The sequence below is a fragment of the Stegostoma tigrinum genome, chromosome 45 (assembly GCF_030684315.1).
Source record: "Stegostoma tigrinum isolate sSteTig4 chromosome 45, sSteTig4.hap1, whole genome shotgun sequence".
Lineage (NCBI taxonomy): Eukaryota > Metazoa > Chordata > Chondrichthyes > Orectolobiformes > Stegostomatidae > Stegostoma > Stegostoma tigrinum.
The window spans coordinates 8,301,265-8,323,764 of record NC_081398.1 but is presented as its reverse complement, the minus strand read 5'-3'; the positions used below and the strand labels follow the sequence as shown (position 1 = coordinate 8,323,764).

Sequence of the window (22,500 nt, the reverse complement as noted above, 5' to 3'; positions counted from 1 at the left end):
ATGTGGTGCCAATCAAGCGGGCTGCTTTGTCCTGGATGGTGTCAAGCTTCTTGAGTGTTGTTGGGGCTGCACTCATCCAGGGCAAGTGGGGAGTATTCCATCACACTCCTGACTTGTGCCTTGTAGATGGCGGACTGGCTTTGAGGAGTCAGGAGGTGAGTTACTCGCCGCAGGATGTGTGTGTGTGTGCGTGTGTATGTGTTCGTGTGTGTGTGTGTGTATGCGTGCGTGTGTGTGTGTGTGTGTGTATGTGTGCGTGCATGCGTGTGTGTGTGGTGTGTGTGAGGGTGTGTGTTTTGCTGATGCCCTGCTCTAGTTCGAACTAGCTGCTGTGTTTGCTGTAGTTGGGAAATTCTCTGTTAAAGTAGATTCTGTTCTTTGCTGTTAACCATTGCCCCACCTTCAGCCCATACTCTGTTTTCAATGCTACTCCCAAATAAAATGCCCTGTCCTTTTGCCCCTTCCTGCCCCCGATGCCCAGGCGTGGCTCTTTACAACAATGGGACTGCAAGCAAGTAATCTCCCCTGGGATCAGCCTGTGCCTTACCCCTCCTTCAGGCGTCACCAGCCAGTTCAGCTCGTCCTGTTCCAACTGAGTGTCCAGAAGCACCTCTGGTGGAGAGAAAATGTGGAGCTGCATTTATTAAGTGCCTCTCACCACCATCAGGATGCCCCCTAAGCTTCAGAGCCGATGAAACCCATCTGAAAGATGGCACCCTTGGCAGTGCAGCGCTCCCTCGGTTTGGAGAGAGAGTGTTGACTTGGGTCCAGTTCCAGTGGCTTGACTGGCCCCCCCTTATGGTGGAGTAGGTGGGTAACGTGGAGAAGCCCATCCAATGTCTTCCACCTGGCATTGACCAGTTTGACTCCCTGGGTCTTTCCTTCCCTGATGATTGTGGGCACCCAACTCTCACCAAACACCAGGGTCGGGGTGGGGCTGGGGATAGAAACAGGCTCTACAGACTCCCCAGTGCCTCACAGAGTTGCTCAACACATCACAGCCAAGCCCGAGCCCTTCCCGAGCGCAGACCTTGGGTCGGTTTGCCGGTGTCACCTTGGCACAGGGACAACTCCCTCATTGGGCTGTCTCGGAGCAGATGGGTGAGTGGACTTTATGGGGTGCGGTGTGGGGTGGGTACATGTTCCACAATTCTCTGCTCAGAACCACAGGCAGAAGGAGCATTGAGAACCAGGGAGTCACCAGGTTGTAGTCACTGCCAGCCTTGACAAATAGGCAGTCAAAACATTGGCCTCAGGACCTCCCTGAAGGATAGTGTGTCCCTTTATCAGTTTGATTTCTTTCAAGGCTCACATTATTGGATTCTGTAAAACTTCCTGGTCTGTTTATAACAGGACTGTTTGCAAACTCATTTGTCAATTTCCAGTCAATGGGTTTTGCACAGACTATACAGAGTCAGATTTGAGCCCTAAACCTCCAAAGCCCCAGAAAACAAACTAGCCCCCCACCCTCACATACAGACCTGACAAAAACTTCAAACACCCTCAAGACAATGGAACAGAGTGGAGAAAGGCTACCTGTCCCTGTCTCTTTTCGGAAAACCCAGGAATTCTGGAATATGAGTGGGCATGTAGGTGATGTGGGAGTGGGGTCACATGGACTCTGGATTTCCTCAGCCTCTCCTCCACACCCTGTAAACCTCACTTAGAGCCATAGAGCTGTACAGCACAGAAAAGACCCTTCAGTCCAACTTGTCCATGCCAACCAGATATCCTACATTAATTTATTCTCATTTGCCAGCATTCGGCCCATATCCCTCTAAACCCTTCCTATTTATATACCCATCCAGATGCCTTTTAAATGTTGTAATTGTACCAGCCTCCACCACTTCCTCTGGCAGCTCGTTCCATACACGCACCATCCTCTGTGTGAAAATGTTGGCACTTAGGTTCCTTTATATCTTTCCCCTCTCACCTTAAACCTACACCCTCTAGTTTTGAAGATAACAAAGTGTGCAGCTGGATGAACACAGCAGGCCAAGCAGCATCTCAGGGGGTCCCAAGGGTCTAGGCCCGAAACGTCAGCTTTTGTGCTCCTGAGATGCTGCTGGGCCTGCTGTGTTCATCCAGCCTCACATTTTATTGTCTTGGATTCTCCAGCATCTGCAGTTCCCATTATCTCTGATACAATTTTAACCTCTAGTTTTGGACTCCTCTGCCCTTGGGATTAGACCTTGTCTATTCACCCTATCCATGCCCTTCATGATGTTGTAAGCCTCCAGTGCTCCAGGGAAAATAGCCTTAGGCTATTCAGCAACTCCCTATAGCTCAAACCCTGGCCATGTCCTTGAAAATCTTTCCTGAACCCTTTCAAGTTTAAGAACATCCTTCCTATAGCAGGGAGACCAGAATTGAATGCAGTTTTCTAAAAGTGGCCTCATAGCTACAGCATGATATACCAACTCCTGTACTCAATGCACTGATCAATAAAGGAAAGCATACCTAATGCTGCCTTTGTTGCCGTCTCTACCTGCAACTCCACTCTCAAGGAACAATGAATCTGCACCCCAAGGTATCTTTGTTTGGCAACACTCCCTAGGACCTGACCATTAAAGGTGTCAGTCCTGCCATTCCAAAATGCAGCACCTCACATTTAGCTAAATTAAACTCCACCTGCCACTCCTCGGCCCATCAGCCCATCTGATCAAGGTCCCATGGGTTAAGTGCAAGTGCAGAGGATTTCAAGGCCTGTGTTCCTCCTGGGAACTCGGTCAGCCTGTCTGTTTATAATTACAGAGTGACTGATAACTTGCGGAGTGTGGCAGTGCAGTGCTGTACAATATATTGAAGAGGGTTATGGTCAGTTGAGACCGATTTCTGTGTACAGGAATATCCTGAGGCTCACATAGAGGGTCATCGCTTCCCCGTTGATTGGCAGTTGCTTATAAACCTTTGGATCTTGTGGTCAAAACCTAACTCCAAAATAAATGACAGACCTTTTTGCTTCCAGTTACGTCCTTACTCTGGATGGCTTTGCATTTGTAACTGAGTGAACGCCATACTCACTCCGACACAAAGAACACGACCAGCTGCCTTCCCCTCTCTCACTGAAGGCCTCGTCCAGATCTTTACTACCGAGGTAGGTCTGAAGTCTACCTGACCCTTCCCCCACACTTCACCCCGACCTTCCATGCTCTTAAACCTGACCCTATTCAAAATCACACTGGGCTACATTCTCACTCAGAGTCACTGAGTTGTCACAAGGCAGGCATAAGGAGGCCATTCGGCCCATCTGTGTGAGCGTCATGTCTTGGTGCTGATCTTCCCTATGAGCCAGCACATTGTTTCCTTTGAAATAACCATCCGCTCCAATGCCTTGACCGAACCTAACTTCACTGTATTTCCTGGCAGTGCATTCAAGATGCGTATGAATCACGGAGTGAAAACAAGTCTTTTTTCACCTTGTGTTTTCTTTTTTCTTCAATTTGTTGTAAATCTGCTGCCTCTCATCCTTGATCTTTTATGAGTTGGGACAGTTCTTGCCTGTCAACCCTGCTCAAATCTCTCATCGTTTTATAAACTTCATTCAAAGCCATCTCTTTAAGAACAGTCACAACCTCTCCAATTTATCTCAGTCACTGAAGTCCCTGAAACTGTCCTTGTCGATCTCCGCTGTCCTCTCAAACTCTGTACAGTGCACTGTCTACAACTGTACACTGTACTCCAGCTGAGGTCTGACTGGTCTCCCACACAAATTCAATATAAACCTTGTCCCTTGTCTCCCTCTCCAACATGCAACTTTGTCCAACCCACCCTACCTCTCTTCCTCTCTGATGAAGGGTCTAGGCCCGAAACGTCAGCTTTTGTGCTCCTGAGATGCTGCTGGGCCTGCTGTGTTCATCCAGCTCCACACTTTGTTATCTTGGATTCTCCAGCATCTGCGTTCCCATTATCACCACCCTACCTCCGTCACCTTTCCCAGCTGGAGGCTAGCTTCAGGGATCTTTCCCACTCCTCCACCCCCGACCTCTTTTGCAACTCTGAGCTCCACCATTTGCAGCCGCGTCTCCCAACCTGGAGTTCCCTCAATAAATCTTTTCACATCCCCCTTCCCTCTCAGATTTGTCTAAGCCTTTAACAACTGTATAGCTCTGTTTGTGGCCTTTGGAAGGTGTTGTCCCTGAGAGTGAAAGAATGTGCTTTGTTGGATGAGACACTGATGGTGTAACCTGTACCCCATCAAAAGTTTAATATGTTTTAGCCTAAAAATGTTTGTATTTTGGAATTGGAAGAAAACATATTTGACACGCAAATGCCATTTGTGGAGGGGAGTGAGTGATTTTTTTTTCCAAAAAATAGTTCATTTTTGGATGTGGTAATGTGTGGATGGTATTGGCTCAGCTAAGATTTCTTGCCCACCTCTAGTTACCCTTGACAAGGTGGGAGTGAGCTGCCTTCTCGAACCGCTGCAGTCTATATAGTGTAGGGACACCTAGACAGTACCGTTAGGTAAGAATTCCAGGATTTTAGCCTAGTGACAATGAAGGAACAGTGATATATTCCCAAGTCAGGATGGTGAGTGATTTGGAGGGCAGTTTGTGGGTAGAGGTGTGCTCATGTGTCCTTTGCTCGTGGCCTGCCAGAGGGTAGAGGTCACAGCTTTGAAAACTACTGGTGTAGGATCTTTGATGAGTTTCTGCAGTGCATCCTGTAGATGGTACACACTGCTGCTACTGCGCATCGGTGGGTGGAGGGAGTGGGATGTTTGTGGATGTGATGCCAGTCAAGTGGAGGCTGCTTTGTCCTAGATGGCGTCGAGCTTCTTGAGTGTTGTTGGGGCTGCCCCCATCCAGGGCAAGTGGGGAGTATTCCATCACCCCCTCGACTTATGGCTTGTCAATGGTGGACAGGTTTTAGAGAATCACAAAGTGAGTTGCTTGCTGCAGGATTCCAGGGATTAGCAGGAATGATTGGATGCTGAAAAGCCTTGATTTCTGTCACAGAGGAACAAGCTTTTCTGAGGAAAACTGATTGCGAGACTGGGGGCTGAAGGTAACCCACAGTTCCCAACCCTCCAGGCTGCTCCAGAAGATTCCAGACACAGCCCACAGCCAGGAGCTAACAGGATATCGAGAAAGCACAGTGCTTCATTTAAAAACCTGTTAATTATCTTTAATGGTCAACATCCAATTGGGTAACTGAGAAATCCCTGATTGGTCGAGAAGGCAGGTCATTGTGTAGATGGACAGGCCAGGCAGCCAATAGGGTGGGGGATGGGGTTGTGGTGGGAAGGCCATGTGATCAAACCGCCAGGAATCCCCTCGCCCCCAGAGTGGCTCCCCAACATTGGCTGCTGTCCCTCGGCATTGCTCAGACCCACACACCCATAATGCACTTACATTCCACACAACATAAAAGACAAAACTGCAACTGGTTTGCGATGCCTCCCAGAGTGGAACAGCCCATGGGAATTGCCCCACCAAAGGGCAGGGAAGTGGGTGGTGGGGGAGTTCCACAGTTATGAGGGGTTTGCAGCAGGGAAATTCAGTCTCACACTGTTGGAAAGCAGGATTTATGGCTTACCTTCCACAGCCAGTACCATGGGGGTAAGGTACAGCAGGAGCCAAATGCCCATGTTCATGGGATTCCCAGTGGAATAGCCAAACCTTTTCCCAGTTCCGTACGAAGCTCCCTTCGCTGTAATGGCTTGTGCTGACAGTGGGTAATCTTTGCTCCTGCACTGACCATCAAGCCGTTGACCCCATCTGCCTGCGTTTGGCCCATATCCCTCCAAACCTTTCCTATTCATGTACTTATCCAAATGTTTTTTAAATGCTGTAACTGTACCCACACCCACCACTTTCTTTGGAAGTTCATTCCATATGCAAACCACCCTCTGTGTAAAAATATTTGCCTTGTCTTTTTTTTAAAATCTCTCTCCCTTTCACCTTAAAAATGTGCCCCATGCTTTTGAAATCTCTCATTCCTGGGGAAAAGACACCTACCATTCATTCTCTCTATACCTCTTCCATAAGGTCACCCTTCAACTTCCTATGTTCCGTGAAAAAAGGTCCCAGCCTATTATTAGAACTCAAAGCCTCCATTCCTGGTAAATCTCTTCTGAATCCTCTCCAGCTTAATAATATCCTTCCTATAACAGGGTGACCAGAACTGGATGCTACTGCAGAAGACGCCTCACCAATATCCTGTACAACCTCAACATGACCCACACAGACAGTCGCCTGAGGGTGGATTTGAACTCAGGTCCCTGGTGCTGTGAGGGAGCTGTGCTAACCCCTGAGCCACCGTACTGCCCAGTAATCGAAGCAATCAGTTGAGGGTGTGAGTGCTGGTAAGTTTTATTTAAGGCAAAGTTACATTATTATTGAAGTGAATTCTGCTACACATAAAGTCTAACAGCAATGCATATACCCCTGGCGTTATGTTGCTCAGTGTGTGTTTTTACACCAATTATGTCACCCTCTTGATTAGCCAGAATATCTGATCGAGTGGCCCACTCTTGGACCCATAGTTGCCAATGAATAAAATGCTTGCTCTTCTTCTTGTTACGTATGTCAATAGAGATGATACCAGGGAAAATTCACGCCCGCAATTTACTGCAAAACTTGCAGGCTTTGATGAGGACGCCTGGGTTGGAGTTGACTGTCTACAAGTCATGAGCAGGAGCGACCATCTGATTGGGAGAAGGCCTGGGGTCCTCCAACTGTGACTTGAAGACACCATCTTGTGGATGACCACCACCGGCCTCCTCCATGTCCCCCACCTCCCCAAAGGGGCTGAGGGCAGGGTAGATCTGGCGAGGGCTAGGCACCAGCAGACTATACCGCACCAGTCGGATGCCAAGTCGTCTCTTGGCGAGGTACTTCATGGGCATGTGTCCTTGGCGGTGGAAGCGGAGGGTGTAGAACAGGAGCAGGCAACTCTCCAGCAGCAGGAGGACGAACCACAGGCTGTGCAGAAGGAAGAGAGGGAAGCAACTCAATCTGAGCATGCCCAGTGCCTCAAGGAGGGCAAACGATGGCGCCCAGCGGTTAAGAGCATCTCCTGGGCCAGCGGTGAGGAACCATGTTGGGCTGGCAGTCTGTGTGCCTGTGGTGCTGAGAACTGGCATGGTCACATTTCCAGGAAGGCTGGTCATGCACAACTCTGATGGGTGGAGCTCAAGGAGGTACACTCCCCTCATTTCAGGGGGGTCACTACAAACATCAGTGGTGTTCAAGGTTCCTTCATCCCTGAATTGATTGACCCCCCTGATCCATTCGATTAAGTATTGAATGTCACAATTGCAGAGCCATGGATTGTTGGAAAGACACAAATTCAGCTTGGAGTGCCCCTCTAATGAGCCTGCAGGAATTGTTCTCAGCTGGTTATGTGAGATATTTAAAGTTGTCAAACGTTTTAAGTTATGGAATGGGTTACTGGGAAGATTCTCGATGTTGTTTGCAGACAGGGTTAAATATTTGAGGTTCTCGACAGGGTCAAAGATGTTCTCAGGGATAACCCGGATTGCATTTCCACTGATGCTCAGCTCCTCCAGTGAAACCAAGTCATTGAAGGCTCCCTCAGGGAGAGCGTGTATCTTATTGTAATTGAGGATCAGCTTTCTGAGATTCTTGAGGTTGCTGAAGTCGGGAATTCTGGTCAAGGAGTTTGCCGAGAGATCCAACTTCTCTATCGGGAAAGGGCGGTCCGGGTCAAAGTGTTGTATCTGGTTGTTGGAAAGGTCAATGTCTCTGAGATTTGGAAGGTTTTCTAATGAGCTTAAAGACACGGTGGTGAGGTTGTTGTAGCTCAGTAACAGGATCTCTGTATCCAGTGGGAGAGAACGAGGGACAGACACAAGGGAGCGATAGCTGCAGTTGGCTCCTTGCTTTCCTGCTAGATCAGTGTACACAACACAAGCCCCCAGAGGCAGTGATGTGGTTAAGTGCCCATGGAAAGTGGTGATTTGGGACCTTTCTGTAACAGTGGATTCCTGAGGGACCGTTTCAGTTGTAACAATCTGACAGATTTGTTGAAAGGGGAATTCTATAATCGGAATTCCAACCCATTCAGATGGAGTTGAACAAACAACACTCTTAGAGTCAGCCTCCTTTCTGTTATTATAGATGTTACCATCATTTAAATTAATCCATCCAATTAAATCCTCCACAGTGTCACAATGACAGTGCCACGGATTATTGTAAAGATAGATGTAAGGGACAATGAGGTTCACAAAATCTTCAGGAATTGATTGGAGATTGTTGTTTGAGATATCAAACAAGTCTAGATATTGCATGTTGTCCAGAGCATTTTTAGGGAAATTCTCAATGTTGTTTGCAGACAGTGTTAAATGTTTCAGGCTCTTGAGAGGGTCAAACATGTTCGCAGGGATGACCTGGATTGTATTTCCACTGATGCTCAGCTCTCCCAATTTCTTCAGTTCTTCAAAGGCTCCCTTAGGGAGAGCGTGTATCTTATTGTAATCGAGGATCAGCTTTCTGAGATTCTGGAGGTTGCTGAAGTCAGGAATTCTGGTCAAGGAGTTTGCCGAAAGATCCAACTTCTCTATTGGGAGAGGGCGGTCCGGCTCAAAGTGTCGTATCTGGTTGTTGGAAAGGTCAATGTCTCTGAGATTTGGAAGGTTTTCTAATGAGCTTAAAGACACGGTGGTGAGGTTGTTGTAGCTCAGTAACAGGATCTCTGTATCCAGTGGGAGAGAACGAGGGACAGACACAAGGGAGCGATAGCTGCAGTTGGCTCCTTGCTTTCCTGCTAGATCAGTGTACACAACACAAGCCCCCAGAGGCAGTGATGTGGTTAAGTGCCCATGGAAAGTGGTGATTTGGGACCTTTCTGTAACAGTGGATTCCTGAGGGACCGTTTCAGTTGTAACAATCTGACAGATTTGTTGAAAGGGGAATTCTATAATCGGAATTCCAACCCATTCAGATGGAGTTGAACAAACAACACTCTTAGAGTCAGCCTCCTTTCTGTTATTATAGATGTTACCATCATTTAAATTAATCCATCCAATCAAATCCTCCACAGTGTCACAATGACAGTGCCATGGATTATTGTAAAGATAGATGTAGGGTGCAATAATCTCCAGAAAGTTTGGAGGAATTGATCGCAGATTGTTGTTTGAGATATCAAATGTGTCCAGATAGTCAATGTTTTCCAGAACCCATTCACCAAATTTCTCAATGTTGTTTGCAGACAGGGTTAAATATTTGAGGTTCTCGAGAGGGTCAAAGATGTTCTCAGGGATAACCCGGATTGCATTTCCACTGATGCTCAGCTCCTCCAGTGAAACCAAGTCATTGAAGGCTCCCTCAGGGAGAGCATGTATCTTATTGTAATTGAGGATCAGCTTTCTGAGATTCTTGAGGTTGCTGAAGTCGGGAATTCTGATCAAGGAGTTTGCTGAGAGATCCAACTTCTCTATCGGGAAAGGGCGGTCCGGGTCAAAGTGTCGTATCTGGTTGTTGGAAAGGTCAATGTCTCTGAGATTTGGAAGGTTTTCTAATGAGCTTAAAGACACGGTGGTGAGGTTGTTGTAGCTCAGTAACAGGATCTCTGTATCCAGTGGGAGAGAACGAGGGACAGACACAAGGGAGCGATAGCTGCAGTTGGCTCCTTGCTTTCCTGCTAGATCAGTGTACGAAACACAAGCCCCCAGAGGCAGTGATGTGGTTAAGTGCCCATGGAAAGTGGTGATTTGGGACCTTTCTGTAACAGTGGATTCCTGAGGGACCGTTTCAGGTGTAACAATCTGACAGATTTGTTGAAAGGGGAATTCTATAATCGGAATTCCAACCCATTCAGATGGAGTTGAACAAACAACACTCTTAGAGTCAGCCTCCTTTCTGTTATTATAGATGTTACCATCATTTAAATTAATCCATCCAATCAAATCCTCCACAGTGTCACAATGACAGTGCCATGGATTATTGTAAAGATAGATGTAGGGTGCAATAATCTCCAGAAAGTTTGGAGGAATTGATCGCAGATTGTTGTTTGAGATATCAAATGTGTCCAGATAGTCAATGTTTTCCAGAATCCATTCACCAAATTTCTCAATGTTGTTTGCAGACAGGGTTAAATATTTGAGGTTCTCGAGAGGGTCAAAGATGTTCTCAGGGATAACCCGGATTGCATTTCCACTGATGCTCAGCTCCTCCAGTAAAACCAAGTCATTGAAGGCTCCCTGAGGGAGAGCGTGTATCTTATTATAATCGAGGATCAGCTTTTTGAGATTCTTGAGGTTGCTGATGTCAGGAATTCTGGTCAAGGAGTTTTTCGAGAGATCCAACTTCTCTATCGGGAAAGGGCGGTCTGGGTCAAAGTGTTGTATCTGGTTGTTGGAAAGGTCAATGTCTCTGAGATTTGGAAGGTTTTCTAATGAGCTTAAAGACACGGTGGTGAGGTTGTTGTAGCTCAGTAACAGGATCTCTGTATCCAGTGGGAGAGAACGAGGGACAGACACAAGGGAGCGATAGCTGCAGTTGGCTCCATGCTTACCTGCTAAGTCACTGTAGGACTTACACTGCGAAGTAGTTAGGCCAACTTTGAAGAGCAGTAGACAACAGATAGCTGGAAGGTTTAACATCCGCAATGCATACATTCCTGAAAGGGAAATGCAGAAACAATTGCAAATGATGACTTGGTTTCCAAAGCTTCTATTTCTTCTCTACTGGAGTAACTAACCATGGGTGGCGGCATTCTAAAAGGAAAGTATGTTCTAAACCTACATTTATCGAGTGTCTGCCCTTTGCTGTTTCCAATTGTCAACATGTGACTCCAGGCTTCTTTGACTGTGGAAACCTTCTATGTATGCAATTACAGATTCTGATCTCATTGTAGTCATATCTAGCTGCTGTCTCCTCTGCCAGGGTTCTGTTTCAGCCTCCTTTAGCTGTATCTGAGGGACAGCTATGGAGCAATCAGCCATGAATTAGAGGGGTTAGAGAGGGCTGAAGGGCCAGCTCCTGTCCCTATAGTGCTCAACAACCTGGCACAGTCGCTGCTGCTACAGTTGCAGTCAGTGGGGGGGGGACTTGGGACTGAGCCTCGCATCTTCTGTTGGTAAAGGCAGAGGGGTGAAACATTAAGAATCAGGGCAAAGATTCATTGGAACAATCATTGTCACACCAAGTCTCTTGATTTCAATTCATACAGTGTTTCAATGCAAGGAAACTCCTTCCCAGAATTGTTATGAAATAATTTTTAACACTTTGGGGAGACGTGGTCTGATGGTAGGATGTCAAGGGAGCTGCCCAGGAAGAGAGAGAGAGCGAGACAGAGAGAGAAGTGGGAGCTTTCAGGAAGGAATTCCAGAGCTGAGGACTCTTAGCAGCTGAGGGCATGGGAGCAGAGATGGGAATCAGGCCTGAATTGAGGCTGAGCAGAGATGGAGTGTGCAGGCTGCAGACTGAGGGAGAGGCTAGCCCCAGGAGGCATCTGGACACTAGGCTGAGGCTTTGCAAGTCTAGATGGTGATGGACCAGCCCACCACTATAGCTCTGTGAACACCAGAAGGACGGGCAAAAGGGGGCATAGTGGGGTTTAGGACACATGGCCCGCTGGGTAATGGATGCAGCTCTGTGGCAGCAACAATGTGTCTTATCAGGAGGCCAGCAGATATGAGACCAATAATTCACTACGGAGGACAGAGAAAGGAAGTGGGTGAGTGTTTTGCATGTTACTTCTGAAGTGATAACTGTGTATCCACTGCCTGTGAAGGACAGAGATAGAAATGACTCCATGTCTATGGGTCCAGATTAGCAAGCGAGTTGGTTGATGGAACCACATCCTGTTGTTCTCTCTCCCTGCTCTCACTAACTCGCTCAGCGGAGACTCTACAAGGGACACCAAGTCAATTGTTATTAAAGAGGCAGGTAAGGCAATTTCTCTAACACACAGGTCACTAAAGTCAATGGTTTCAGCACATATCGCAACAAACCTCCTTAGTTTACATCAAAAGATGCACCGCAGAAATTCACCAAGGTTCCTGAGACAGCACCGTCTAAACCCACAACCCTAACCACCTGGCAGGACGAGGGCAGCAGCTACATGGAAACGCCATTCCCTGCAAGTTCTCTTCCGAGCCGGTTCCCATCCCAACGTGGTTATATATCGGCTGTTCCTTCAGTGTTGCTGGGTCAAAATCCTGGAATTCCCTCCCTAACGGCACTATGTGGGTGTCCCTACACTACACAGACTGCAGCGGTTCAATGAGGCAGCTCGCTCCCACCGTCTCCAGGGGCAAGTGGACACAGGCAGTAAATGCTGGGCCCAGTCAGTGTCACCCACACGAAAGGATAAAAATCTCCAACACGTCGTCAACACACGAGCTTTCCAGTGATCACACAAGAAGAAAATAATTGCACACATTCTCAAAGACGTACACACTGACACACACGTTTTCAGAGAAGCACATACATACATACACATTCACACATACAGGCAGACCCACAGACACACACACAAATGCACACAGAGACAGATAACACATAGAAACACACACACACACACACACAAACAGACACGCACATGCATAGACAGACACACACAAATGCGCACACGCTGACACACACACATGAACACACTCACCAGTGCACACAAACACGCGCGCAGACACACACAGACAGACAGACACATGAAATGCACACACAGAGACACGCACTGTCACTAACGCACACAAAGGCAGACAAACACAGAGGCACTCACAAACACACAAATGCACACAACAGACAGACAGACACGCACAGACACATACACAAACACACATAGACACACACACAGACTTACAGACACACACTCAAACATGCATACTCACAGGCACAGAGACACATACACACACTTAACCCACAAGGACCTACAAACCCGCAAACTCAGAAACGATTCTACAACACTGGTACAGGTTGCAAGTTGTACAGTGTAAACCACATCAACATCTTACATTTACACAGCACCCTAACATTGTTGAACAGTCTTGAAAGGATTTACAATCAGGTTTAACATGAAGTCGCCAAGACAGAAATGTGACAGTGGGACAAACGAAGCAAGGTTTTGGGGAAATACAGAGGATTGAAGGAGCATGCTAGAGGGAGGAGAGAAAGTGAGGCAGGGCAGAGATTCCAGTGTTTCAAGTGCTTGGCTTTCTTAGTACGATTGGGGGTTTATTGGGGGTTGGGGGGGTTGTGACAGGGGTGCCATTTGAAGCTGTTGGGACAGGAATATAGACTGGATGTACTCCTTGAGTTCTCAGCTCTGGCAGGTAGTACCATGTTCTCTAACCATGACTGTCCCACATTCTTGAATGTCACGTCCAAGTGTGGGACACAAACCTGCAGCTTCCAGCTCAGAGGCTGTTCTCTGCTGTGCCAGTATCTGCAGTAGATCTGACCTAGTGTTCAGTACCAGATGCTGGGATACCCCCTTCAGAACCACCGGGGAGACCCCAAGATAAATGTGTACACTTACCGCCCTTTCCCCCAGAGGGTCACTCCAGATTTCTGCAAGAATGTGCTATCTGTGATCACAAAATGCAAACACTTCAGCGTGATACTCCCAAACAAAGGGCTGGATCTCAAAGACTTGAGATGTCCCTTGCTTCAATGGAGGGGAGTGCTAGGCTTGGCACACAGCGTCCTCTGTTCTAGATCTCCGAGAGGAATTAACCCTCCTCCTACCAACATCCACTCTCCGCCCACCCCCAACCACTTCCTCCCCTTCCTATCAGTAAGGACACTGCCCGATAGGAACTGGAACTCACACCAGTCAATCAAGCACTATTTAATGCTCACTGGCCATTCTGTGCAGGAATTGGGATTGGTGTCAGGATGTCCATGAAGCATTTCACAGACAACAAAGTGCCTTTGAAATGTTGCAACACAAGGAACATAGCAGCCGACGTGCACAAAGCAAGATCCAGAAGCTTGCCTCCGTTGCTCAGACCTTTGAGAATAGGAGCACTGTGTCCAGTTCTGGTCATCCTGTTACAGGTAAGATATTATGAAGCCAGACATGGTTCAGCAAAGATTTCCCAGGATGTTGCTGGGAATGGAGGGTTTGATTTATGAAGAGAGGCTGGATAGGCTGGGATTTTTTCACTGCAGCACAGGAGGTTGAGGGGTGCCTTATAGAGGTTTATAAAGTCATGACAGGCACAGATAAGGTGAGTGGCAGGTGTCTACTCCCTAGGGTGGGGGATTTCAAGTCTAGGGGACATTTTTACGGCGTGAGATGAAAGATTGTAAAAAAGACATGAACAGCAACTTTTTTACTCAGAAGGTAGTTTGCCTGTTGAATGAATGTCCTGAGAAAGTGGTGGATGGGGGTACAATTACAACATTTAAAAGACATTTGGATAAATTCATAAATAGGAAAGGTTTGGAGGGATATGACCTAAGCACAGGCTGGTGGGACTGGTTTAGTTTGGGTTTGTGGTCAGCACGGACTGGTTGGACCGAAGGATCTGATTCTATGCGATATGGCATTGAAATCACTTTGAAGTGATATTGATGAATACTGGAGTCTCCTACTCCCTCTCCCCAAATCAATGCCCTTTTTTGATTTACTGCTTTGCATTGCTTATTTTTACAGTCGAGGTGGGAGGATTGGCTTACTATCAGGCCTTAAAAATGACTGCCAATCTGTTGCAGTGCTTGCCTGTGGTTTGTGGGATGTTCTCGAGGCTTCGCCCCTCTAGAGAATTTCCCAATTGATGCCAGTTTTTCAGGATTTCTCCATGCAGCCTCGAGCAGGTCTGCAAATGGCGCTCCGGATCTGCAGGGAGGAAGGAGAGCTGCTAGCTGACCAACAGTAATTGTGTCCAGTGAGCCGAGGATCCACTTGGGTTGGAACGTGAGATCTCACGGGCTCCCTGACACATTGCTCGTAACTAGGGGTAGTGGGCTGAAACCTAATCTCCCTATTCCCGGAGTTGTCGCACAACTCAAAGAACGGTAGACTTATTTTCCAACTTACCTGCTTGATCCAGGCTGACTACTCTTTTATACAAGAACTATTAATTACTATAAATAAATATATTCTAACTGCAGATAAACAGGTATGAACAACTGACATGCAGCTCTACCAGTAAAAACTCTAACTCCCTTATAAACTGCCCATATACACACATTCAAAAGTGGATAAAAACATTGGTGTTACAGGCAGAGGGAAAGACTGGGAAAGCAGTCCACATGGTTCACCGAGATGGTCCCTTTGGCTTCTTGCTGCTCCTCCTTCACCTTCTCCAGATCCTTCCATTTGCTTGTAAAAGGTAAATGGTGGATGGCTCCCAGTTCTAAAGGTCTTTGACTTATTCATGAGAAGTCACAACCTACAGGCGCTGGGAAGGGGAAATAAAGCAGCTATTTTTTGGGCTTGAGATGCATTGAACAAACGCGGCTTCTTCAACTCCATAAGTCTGACAGTTTCTGCCAAAACATTGACACTCCAAGATGCCCAGCTGCCTGGGAGCCAATCACAGAGCTGTTCACAGGCAGAAGGCCTTTGTCCATTGACCAATCAGCTCCTTGTCAACAGCCAAAGTTTCATTCATTCCCAGGCCTTGATGCCAGTTTGTCTGTGAACTAGGTTTTCCATTCCAGCTTAAACAAGCAGCTGTGTAAACAGCACTTATATGGAGTGTTGTGTTGCTTGCTTTTAAAACGTGCAATCATCCTGTCAACCATCCTTGGCTTTTAAATTAGCTTTTTTCCTATTTCTGGACAAAACACAGTATAATGAAAAGGTATGCAATTTAATGGGTGTTGCCAAGGTGCTGATTCACTTTGCTCAGAGGTGGTACAGGAATGATTACTGATTTAAAGAAATGGTACAATGAGTTTGCCACTCTGTCATACAATATAGCAGGAGGAAGCTACTCAGCCCACTGAGCCTGTTCTGCCATCCAATAGATCATGGCTAATCCGATCATTCATTTTCCTGCCTTTTCCCCATAACTCTTGATTCCCTGATTAAAAAAGTTTTGAATATAATTAAAGAGCCAGCTGCAACAGCTGTCTATAGTATAGAATTCCATAGATTCATTCCCCCCAAAGAAAGGCTTCCTCATCCCAGTCTGAAATAGGGGACCCCTTATTCTGAGATGATGCCCCTCTGGTCCTAGATTCTCCTAACGTATCAAAGCCTTTAAGAATCTTGTCTTTTTTCCAATAAGCTTTCAAGCTATTCTTATCAAATTCAAACAGTACAGACGCAACCTACTTAATCTCTCCTCAAAACAATTCCTTCAGTCCTGGCATCAACCTTTTTCCGGACTGCCTCCAATGCCTCTATATTTTTCCTTACATGAGAGGCCCAGCACTCTTCACACTGTTCCCGCTGTGCTCTGACTAGAGCCTCCCTACTTTTCTACTCCATCCCCTTTGAAATAAAGGCTAACATTCAATTTGCCTTCACGCTACCCACTGAACTTGGATGCTAGTTTTTTGTGATTTATATAAGATTACTCAATGTAGTCTTAACCATATTCCAGTCTCTCCCACTATGACCCATGGCATTCTGGTCAACCAAATGTCTAACTTGGCCTTGAATACATTCAAAGTCCCAGCCTCCACTGCTCTCTGGGGAAGGGTAGTCCAAACTCTAGCAACTCTCAGGAGGAAGAATAAAACCTCCTTAGCTACAAAACAAATTGGGAGATCCCTTATTAAGTACTCAGACTCAAGGACTTCCATCTATTTACTTCTGGGTAGCCTATTGGAGACCAAATGTAAAACGAAAGGGATGAGTATGGATAGAACAATTCAGTTTGATTCACATGGGGTGTTTGTAAATCACACCAGCAATGGAGTGGACTGGCACAGTGAGAATCTTCTCCCAGGGAGTCCTGAATTTCTTAGTTGTGGAACAGTTACAGAGTGAAGCCATTTAGTTTGTTGCGTCTGTGCTAACTCGCTACAAGTGACTCACCCTGTCACAAAGAAAATGTTTGTGATGATTCCAATTCTCTCTCAAAAGCCTTCACTGAACTCAGGCCCACCACATTCCAGATCCCACTCTCATTGCATTATAAAATACGCTTTTCTTCCCCCCTCTTATGCCACTCCTGTGTGGCCTCTTATTCTTTTGCCGATTCCCTTGAAGAACACCACTCTGGTTTTCATCTTTAAACAGGATCGTTTGATGGACACCTTATGTTTCTGAACATCTGGATAGGGATCAGAGGCTGGTCGCGATAGGGTCCTGGTGGTCTGGGCTTGACTGGGATGGTGGTAGCAACACATGGACAATACCCATCCTTTTTAAAGGCAGGACCCAGTCCCTGGGACCTGCCAACAAATGTTTGCCATCAGCGAAAGGGGATAGATGGGCAATTTCCAGCTGTCCTTTCTTTTCTCCCCTCTCCTATTGATTTCATTTGCCCTGCAGACCATAAGGCTTTGTGGTGCAGACATGGAATAGGGACAATGGGATTGTTAGCATTGACGATACAGTATTGACTGCTTCTGGGCACTGAAGAACATCCTCCATTAGTCCTTTGGTCATTCAACTTTGGCAGCGAGGCATCTGCTCTGATCTGAATGCCCTTATTTGTGCAGACACAGTGGGGTGCGCTGCTCCACCAGGTGCTATCTTATTACCTGGAATGATCTTGCCATTATCTCTCCACCTATATTTTCTGCTCCTGTACACCTCCCTCCACATCAACTGCAGCAGCAGCACTACAAAAGCTTGTGATTTTAAGCAGACCTGTTCAGACTATAATTTGGTATTGTGTGACTTCTAACTTTGTCCACCCCGGTCCAACACCGGCGCTTCCACTTCAGAACATTCAGGAACCTTGCAAGAACTTGGAATGGCTGCATGATTAGCAAAGTTCCCTTTGAATGCTGTGCTGAAGGAGTCATGGAGGCAGTGTGTGTGCTTGTGTGGAGAACAGGATGTAGCTAGAAGGCTGAGAAGACAAGGAGGGACAATCCAATCAGTTTTGCTTTGAAGCCAATACTGGTTCTCACTTCTCAAGTGAGGAAAGGTAAAGCCACACACTTAAACCAATAATAGATTTATTGTCAGGAGCGGCTTTTTTTTAAAATCCTCACATTCTCACAAATTACACATCACATGATCAAAACATCAACATTAACTTAAAGACACCCAGTGTCCTGTTGGGGTCAGGACACAAAATGGACCAACAATACATTTGGAGCTGAAGGATAACGTGGAGGATTGTAATGTGGTGTGGAGACAGATGATCACACAGGTGATCAGTCAGAGCAGAATACATTACAAACCCCCGTTAAAACTCCATGTGTTTTTTCTTGTTTAAGAAAAGCAGTCCCTTCAATGAGCTGCTGTGTGAAAAACAAGAGAAGTCTCGCTTCAGATGTCTGGATTCAAAAGGTGTTCATAGCCCAGAACTGGAATTATGCTGAAAAGACAGACATCTATGTCTTGAGCTCATCAAGAGAAATAGCAAAAATGCCAAATTTTAAATAACACGGTAGCTGATGGCAGCAAAGAATGCAATAGACTTCTCTCACATCGTTGAAACTAAGTGTCCATTTACCACCTAGTCAGTGCCCCTTTTTTGTATTAAACCATAGCCTAAATTATGTGACTCTTTGAAATTTGGCATTCTTGTATTTGTCCTGATGAGAATAACACAAAAGCAACACATTTTCTCTTTTCAGTGAGGCTTAAATCCAGGATTACCGGATTCACCTGTTCCAACATATATCAAGTGTACCAAAACATTCCTGGAACTTGACAACTAATTCTGATCAGCGATCACGATTCATACCCAGGAAACGCACCTTTTTGCGTTGTGGCAGTGAGAATGTCTTGCCAATGGGAACTTATTCTAGATGCAAGTATCAGTGGTCTTTTTAAAACTCCCAAAAGGTTTTGAGCTTTAGGCAAATCATACCGATTTAGTTTTTAACATATGTTTAGATTTAAAATATTTTCGTAATATATGCTTTTGAAAATGGAATTCAATGGGGACATTGGGTGTTTATATGCATGTAAGAAAAAAGTGTACAATTTCTATTCTACAGCATCTCCCAAAGGATATCGCAAAGCTTTTTCTAATTAATGACCTTTTTTTCCCTGAAGTGCAATTAACTGCTGCAATGTAAGAAATGTGGCAACCCCTTTGCATGCAGAAAGCTTCCAAAAAGCAGCAGCAAAATGTAGACTAAGTAATGGTCAGAATAAAGGACTCCCTGAACACCTCCAGGATGGTGCTGTGGGACCTTGAATGTGCAGCTGAGAGGGAGGACAGGCTTGGGGCTTTGGAGGCAACAGTTTGTTTGGGTCTAACTAGTTAAGGGCTGTTCATTCAGCAAATCATTGTGTGTATTTAATGCACGATTTATGTTTTCTCAGGTATTCCACTGGATGAGGTGGTGGGGAGGGGGCTCAGATCAGTTAAGAGGAGGGGGCATTTTCAACACACACTCTGTAGGGATTTCAAAACTGAGCAGCATATTTCTAAGGTGAGAGGAAAGTTTGAGGTATAAGGAGAGGCTGACACTTTTTCACTGGAGTGTAGTAGGCTGAGGGGTGACCTTATAAAATCGTGATGGGTATAGGTAAGTTGAATGGCAGATGTCTTTTTCCTAGGGTGCGGAATTTCAAGACTAGGAGCCATATTTTTAAGGTGAGAGGAAAAAGATTTTAAAAAGACATGAGGGGCATTTTTTTTTTAAAAGCAGAGTGGTTTGTGTGTGGAATGGACTGCCAGACGAAGTGCTTACAGATATGCTGAAAAGACATTTTGACAGGTACATAAACGAGAAATGTTTGGAGCAATACAGACTAGGAGCAGGCAGGTGGGGCTAGTTTAGTTTGCGATTATGGTTGGTATAGACAGATTGTCGCCTTAAGGATCCGTTTCCATGCTGTATGACTCTAAACCAGGGGCACAAAGGCTTGGCCTAATCTGACCACAGCCAAGCTTCCCAATCCCACAGAGGGCTGAGGGCAAGGATAGGCTGTGGAATGATGCAGGTGTTTGGGAATTTTATTGAGCAACTGTTTTAAAGAATGGATTTTCCAAAGCATTTTTTGGGGATGGAATGGTGGGGTCAGCAGAAACCCTTCTACCAGCCCCCCAGTTGGGATCTTTCTGTGCTAAGGGATCAATTCAGTTGCACAACATGACAGCTTCAAATTATAAAGTAAAAATTCTTCTAGACAGCGATAAGGAGAGATTCCTTCACAAGACAGTCATGGCTCTTCCTCAAGAGGCACCATACGCAGGGTTCAAAAATCTTTTTTTAAAAAACAGACTCATGGGAAAGAGGGTGAAAAGTGATGGGCATGTAGGCAGAACTGTGGGGTACTCAAATCAGTCATGATCTCATAGAATGGCAGAGCAGATTTGAGGGGCTGAATGGCCTCATTTGCATGTTCATAGCTTCTTGTGCAAGTCACATAGCTTCAAGAGTGAGAGATACATACACACATTTTCAACTTCCCAGCCTGATTACCAGGTTTTGAAGGATAACATTTAAAAGAGAAGTTTATACAAATCCACTAAAGTCCTGACCTGAGGCGGTTGGGGTGGGGGGGGGGGGGGGGGAAGAGTGTGGAGCTAGATTAGGCCCTCTCTCTCTTTGTAAGTGAGCAAAACTTGAGTCAGATCACTTTACTGTGAACTTCTGATCTCCCTCCATCTCTCCCACAGCTCTGTGGACCAGACAGTGCTGCAGGAGGTATTGGTGGGCAGGGAAACTGGGGAGTGTTGGTTCAAAGTCATTTACAAATCTGACTCAGCTTCTCAGGAGCAGACTTAGGGCAGAGATAGTACAAACTGCCGATGCTGGAGAATCTGAGATAACAAGGCGTAGAGCTGGATGAACACAGCAGGCCGAGCAGCACGAAAGCTGACGTTTCCGGTCTGGACTCTTCTTCAGAAATTTCTCAGACTTGGGGCAGCTTTTGTTTGGCAAGGTTGCCTCTGGGGTGCAGGAGGAGGAAATACAGAGGATGTGTTAATCAGGGACATCATTCCTATGGTTCAAACTGGCAAAATGCAAGTTTAAAGGGACACCTTGCTCCAACATAAAGTGTGAAGCTGGATGAACACAGCAGACGTTTCAGGCCTAGACCCTTCATCAGAGAGGGTCTAGGCCCGAAATGTCAGCTTTTGTGCTCCTGAGATGCTGCTTGGCCTGCTGTGTTCATCCAGCTCCACACTTTGTTATCTCGGATTCTCCAGCATCTGCAGTTCCCATTATCTCTGATACAATTTTAACCTCGCCCCAACAGCTGCTGACGTTTTTGTTGTAAGTGTGTTCACTTTTGCAACGTAGGAAAAAACTCAGTCATTTTGTATGCAGCCACCTCCCACGAACAGCAATGTGATAATGACCAGACAACCTATTTTTATCCAGTTGCATTGGCTGAGGGGTAAACGCTGGCCAGGAAAAAGTTCTCCTAAAAGCACAGCCAGATCTTTTAGCACAACCTTCCTAAAGACAGTGATTCCTAAAGGGCAGCTGTTCTTCAGTACTGCTGCTGGGATCAGGATAGATGCTAGGAATGGATTCTGTAAGAGGGCAGTGGAAATGAAAAACAAATTGTTTCAAAGTTAAGTGTGTTATCTGGATTCTAGAGGCAAGGTGCCACTGCTGGTGATATATTAATAGGTGCGCGGCTAATATTTCTGCACAACATTCTTTGTGGCTGTTTTAATACCCTGAGCTTATTTAATTATATTGCAAACACTCACGGTCTGGCTTTGACTGTCCTACAATACTTAGCCAGGAGGGGAGGGAAGATATGAACAGCCGAGTAACACTGATTGAATAAAATGTGGTTACAACGAGGTTCCAACTCACCCATAAGCGATGCCTCAATGTACCATCTTATTCCTTACGTCCCAGGGTCTGTGATTCAGGCAGCACTGAGCCCAGGACAGAGCCTGCAGGGTCAACCGAGGCTGAAATGCCCCCACAGGGGGTATTCTGGTGCTCTAACTGCTGACCAGCAGAGATCAGGAGCCTCAGCAGAAGGAGAGAGAGAGAGAGAGATAATGGGAACTGCAGATGCTGGAGAATTCCAAGATAATAAAATGTGAGGCTGGATGAACACAGCAAGCCAAGCAGCATCTCAGGAAGACAAAAGCTGACGTTTCGGGCCTAGACCCTTCATCAGAGAGGGGGATGGAGAGAGGGAGCTGGAATAAATAGGGAGAGAGGGGGAGGCAGACCGAAGATGGAGAGAAAAGAAGATAGGTGGAGAAAGTGTAGGTGGGGAGGTAGAGAGGGGATAGATCAGTCCAGGGAAGACAGACAGGTCAAGGAGGTGGGATGAGGTTAGTAGGTGGATGGGGGTGCGGCTTGGTGTGGGAGGAAGGGATGGGTGAGAGGAAGAACCGGTTAGGGAGGCAGAGACAGGTTGGACTGGTTTTGGGATGCAGTGGGGGGGGGGGGGGGGGGGGGGGGGGGGGAGGGAAGAGCTGGGCTGGTTGTGTGGTGCAGTGGGGGGAGGGGACGAACTGGGCTGGTTTAGGGATGCAGTAGGGGAAGGGGAGATTTTGAAACTGGTGAAGTCCAC

At 46.4% G+C, this 22,500-nt stretch overlaps 2 protein-coding genes across 2 annotated transcripts in view; both read right to left on the bottom strand.

The window, feature by feature from the left end:
* Positions 1–5,671, bottom strand: part of LOC125448806 (ephrin type-B receptor 3-like) — a 19,012-nt gene extending 13,341 nt beyond the window's left edge. Inside the window, exons 1-2 of the mRNA XM_048524351.2 lie at positions 5,542–5,671; positions 548–612 (exon numbers count right to left, since the gene is read on the bottom strand). Of these exons, the coding sequence (XP_048380308.1) occupies positions 548–612; positions 5,542–5,599 (123 nt within the window). The 5' untranslated portion in view covers positions 5,600–5,671. The remainder of the gene's footprint in view (positions 1–547; positions 613–5,541) is intronic.
* A 632-nt stretch (positions 5,672–6,303) lies between these two features.
* Positions 6,304–13,639, bottom strand: LOC125448787 (slit homolog 3 protein-like). Its single transcript, XM_048524323.2, has 2 exons — positions 13,447–13,639; positions 6,304–10,587 (listed from the first exon to the last, which is right to left on the bottom strand). Exon 2 carries the CDS (start codon positions 10,583–10,585, stop codon positions 6,626–6,628), a length of 3,960 nt encoding a protein of 1,319 aa, XP_048380280.2. The 5' UTR covers positions 10,586–10,587; positions 13,447–13,639; the 3' UTR covers positions 6,304–6,625.
* Positions 13,640–22,500: the final 8,861 nt, after the last annotated feature.

Bases quoted from the DNA above. Each gene is read 5' to 3' on its own strand.
- LOC125448787 (XM_048524323.2), bottom strand. From the start codon at position 10,585: ATGTATGCATTGCGGATGTTAAACCTTCCAGCTATCTGTTGTCTACTG.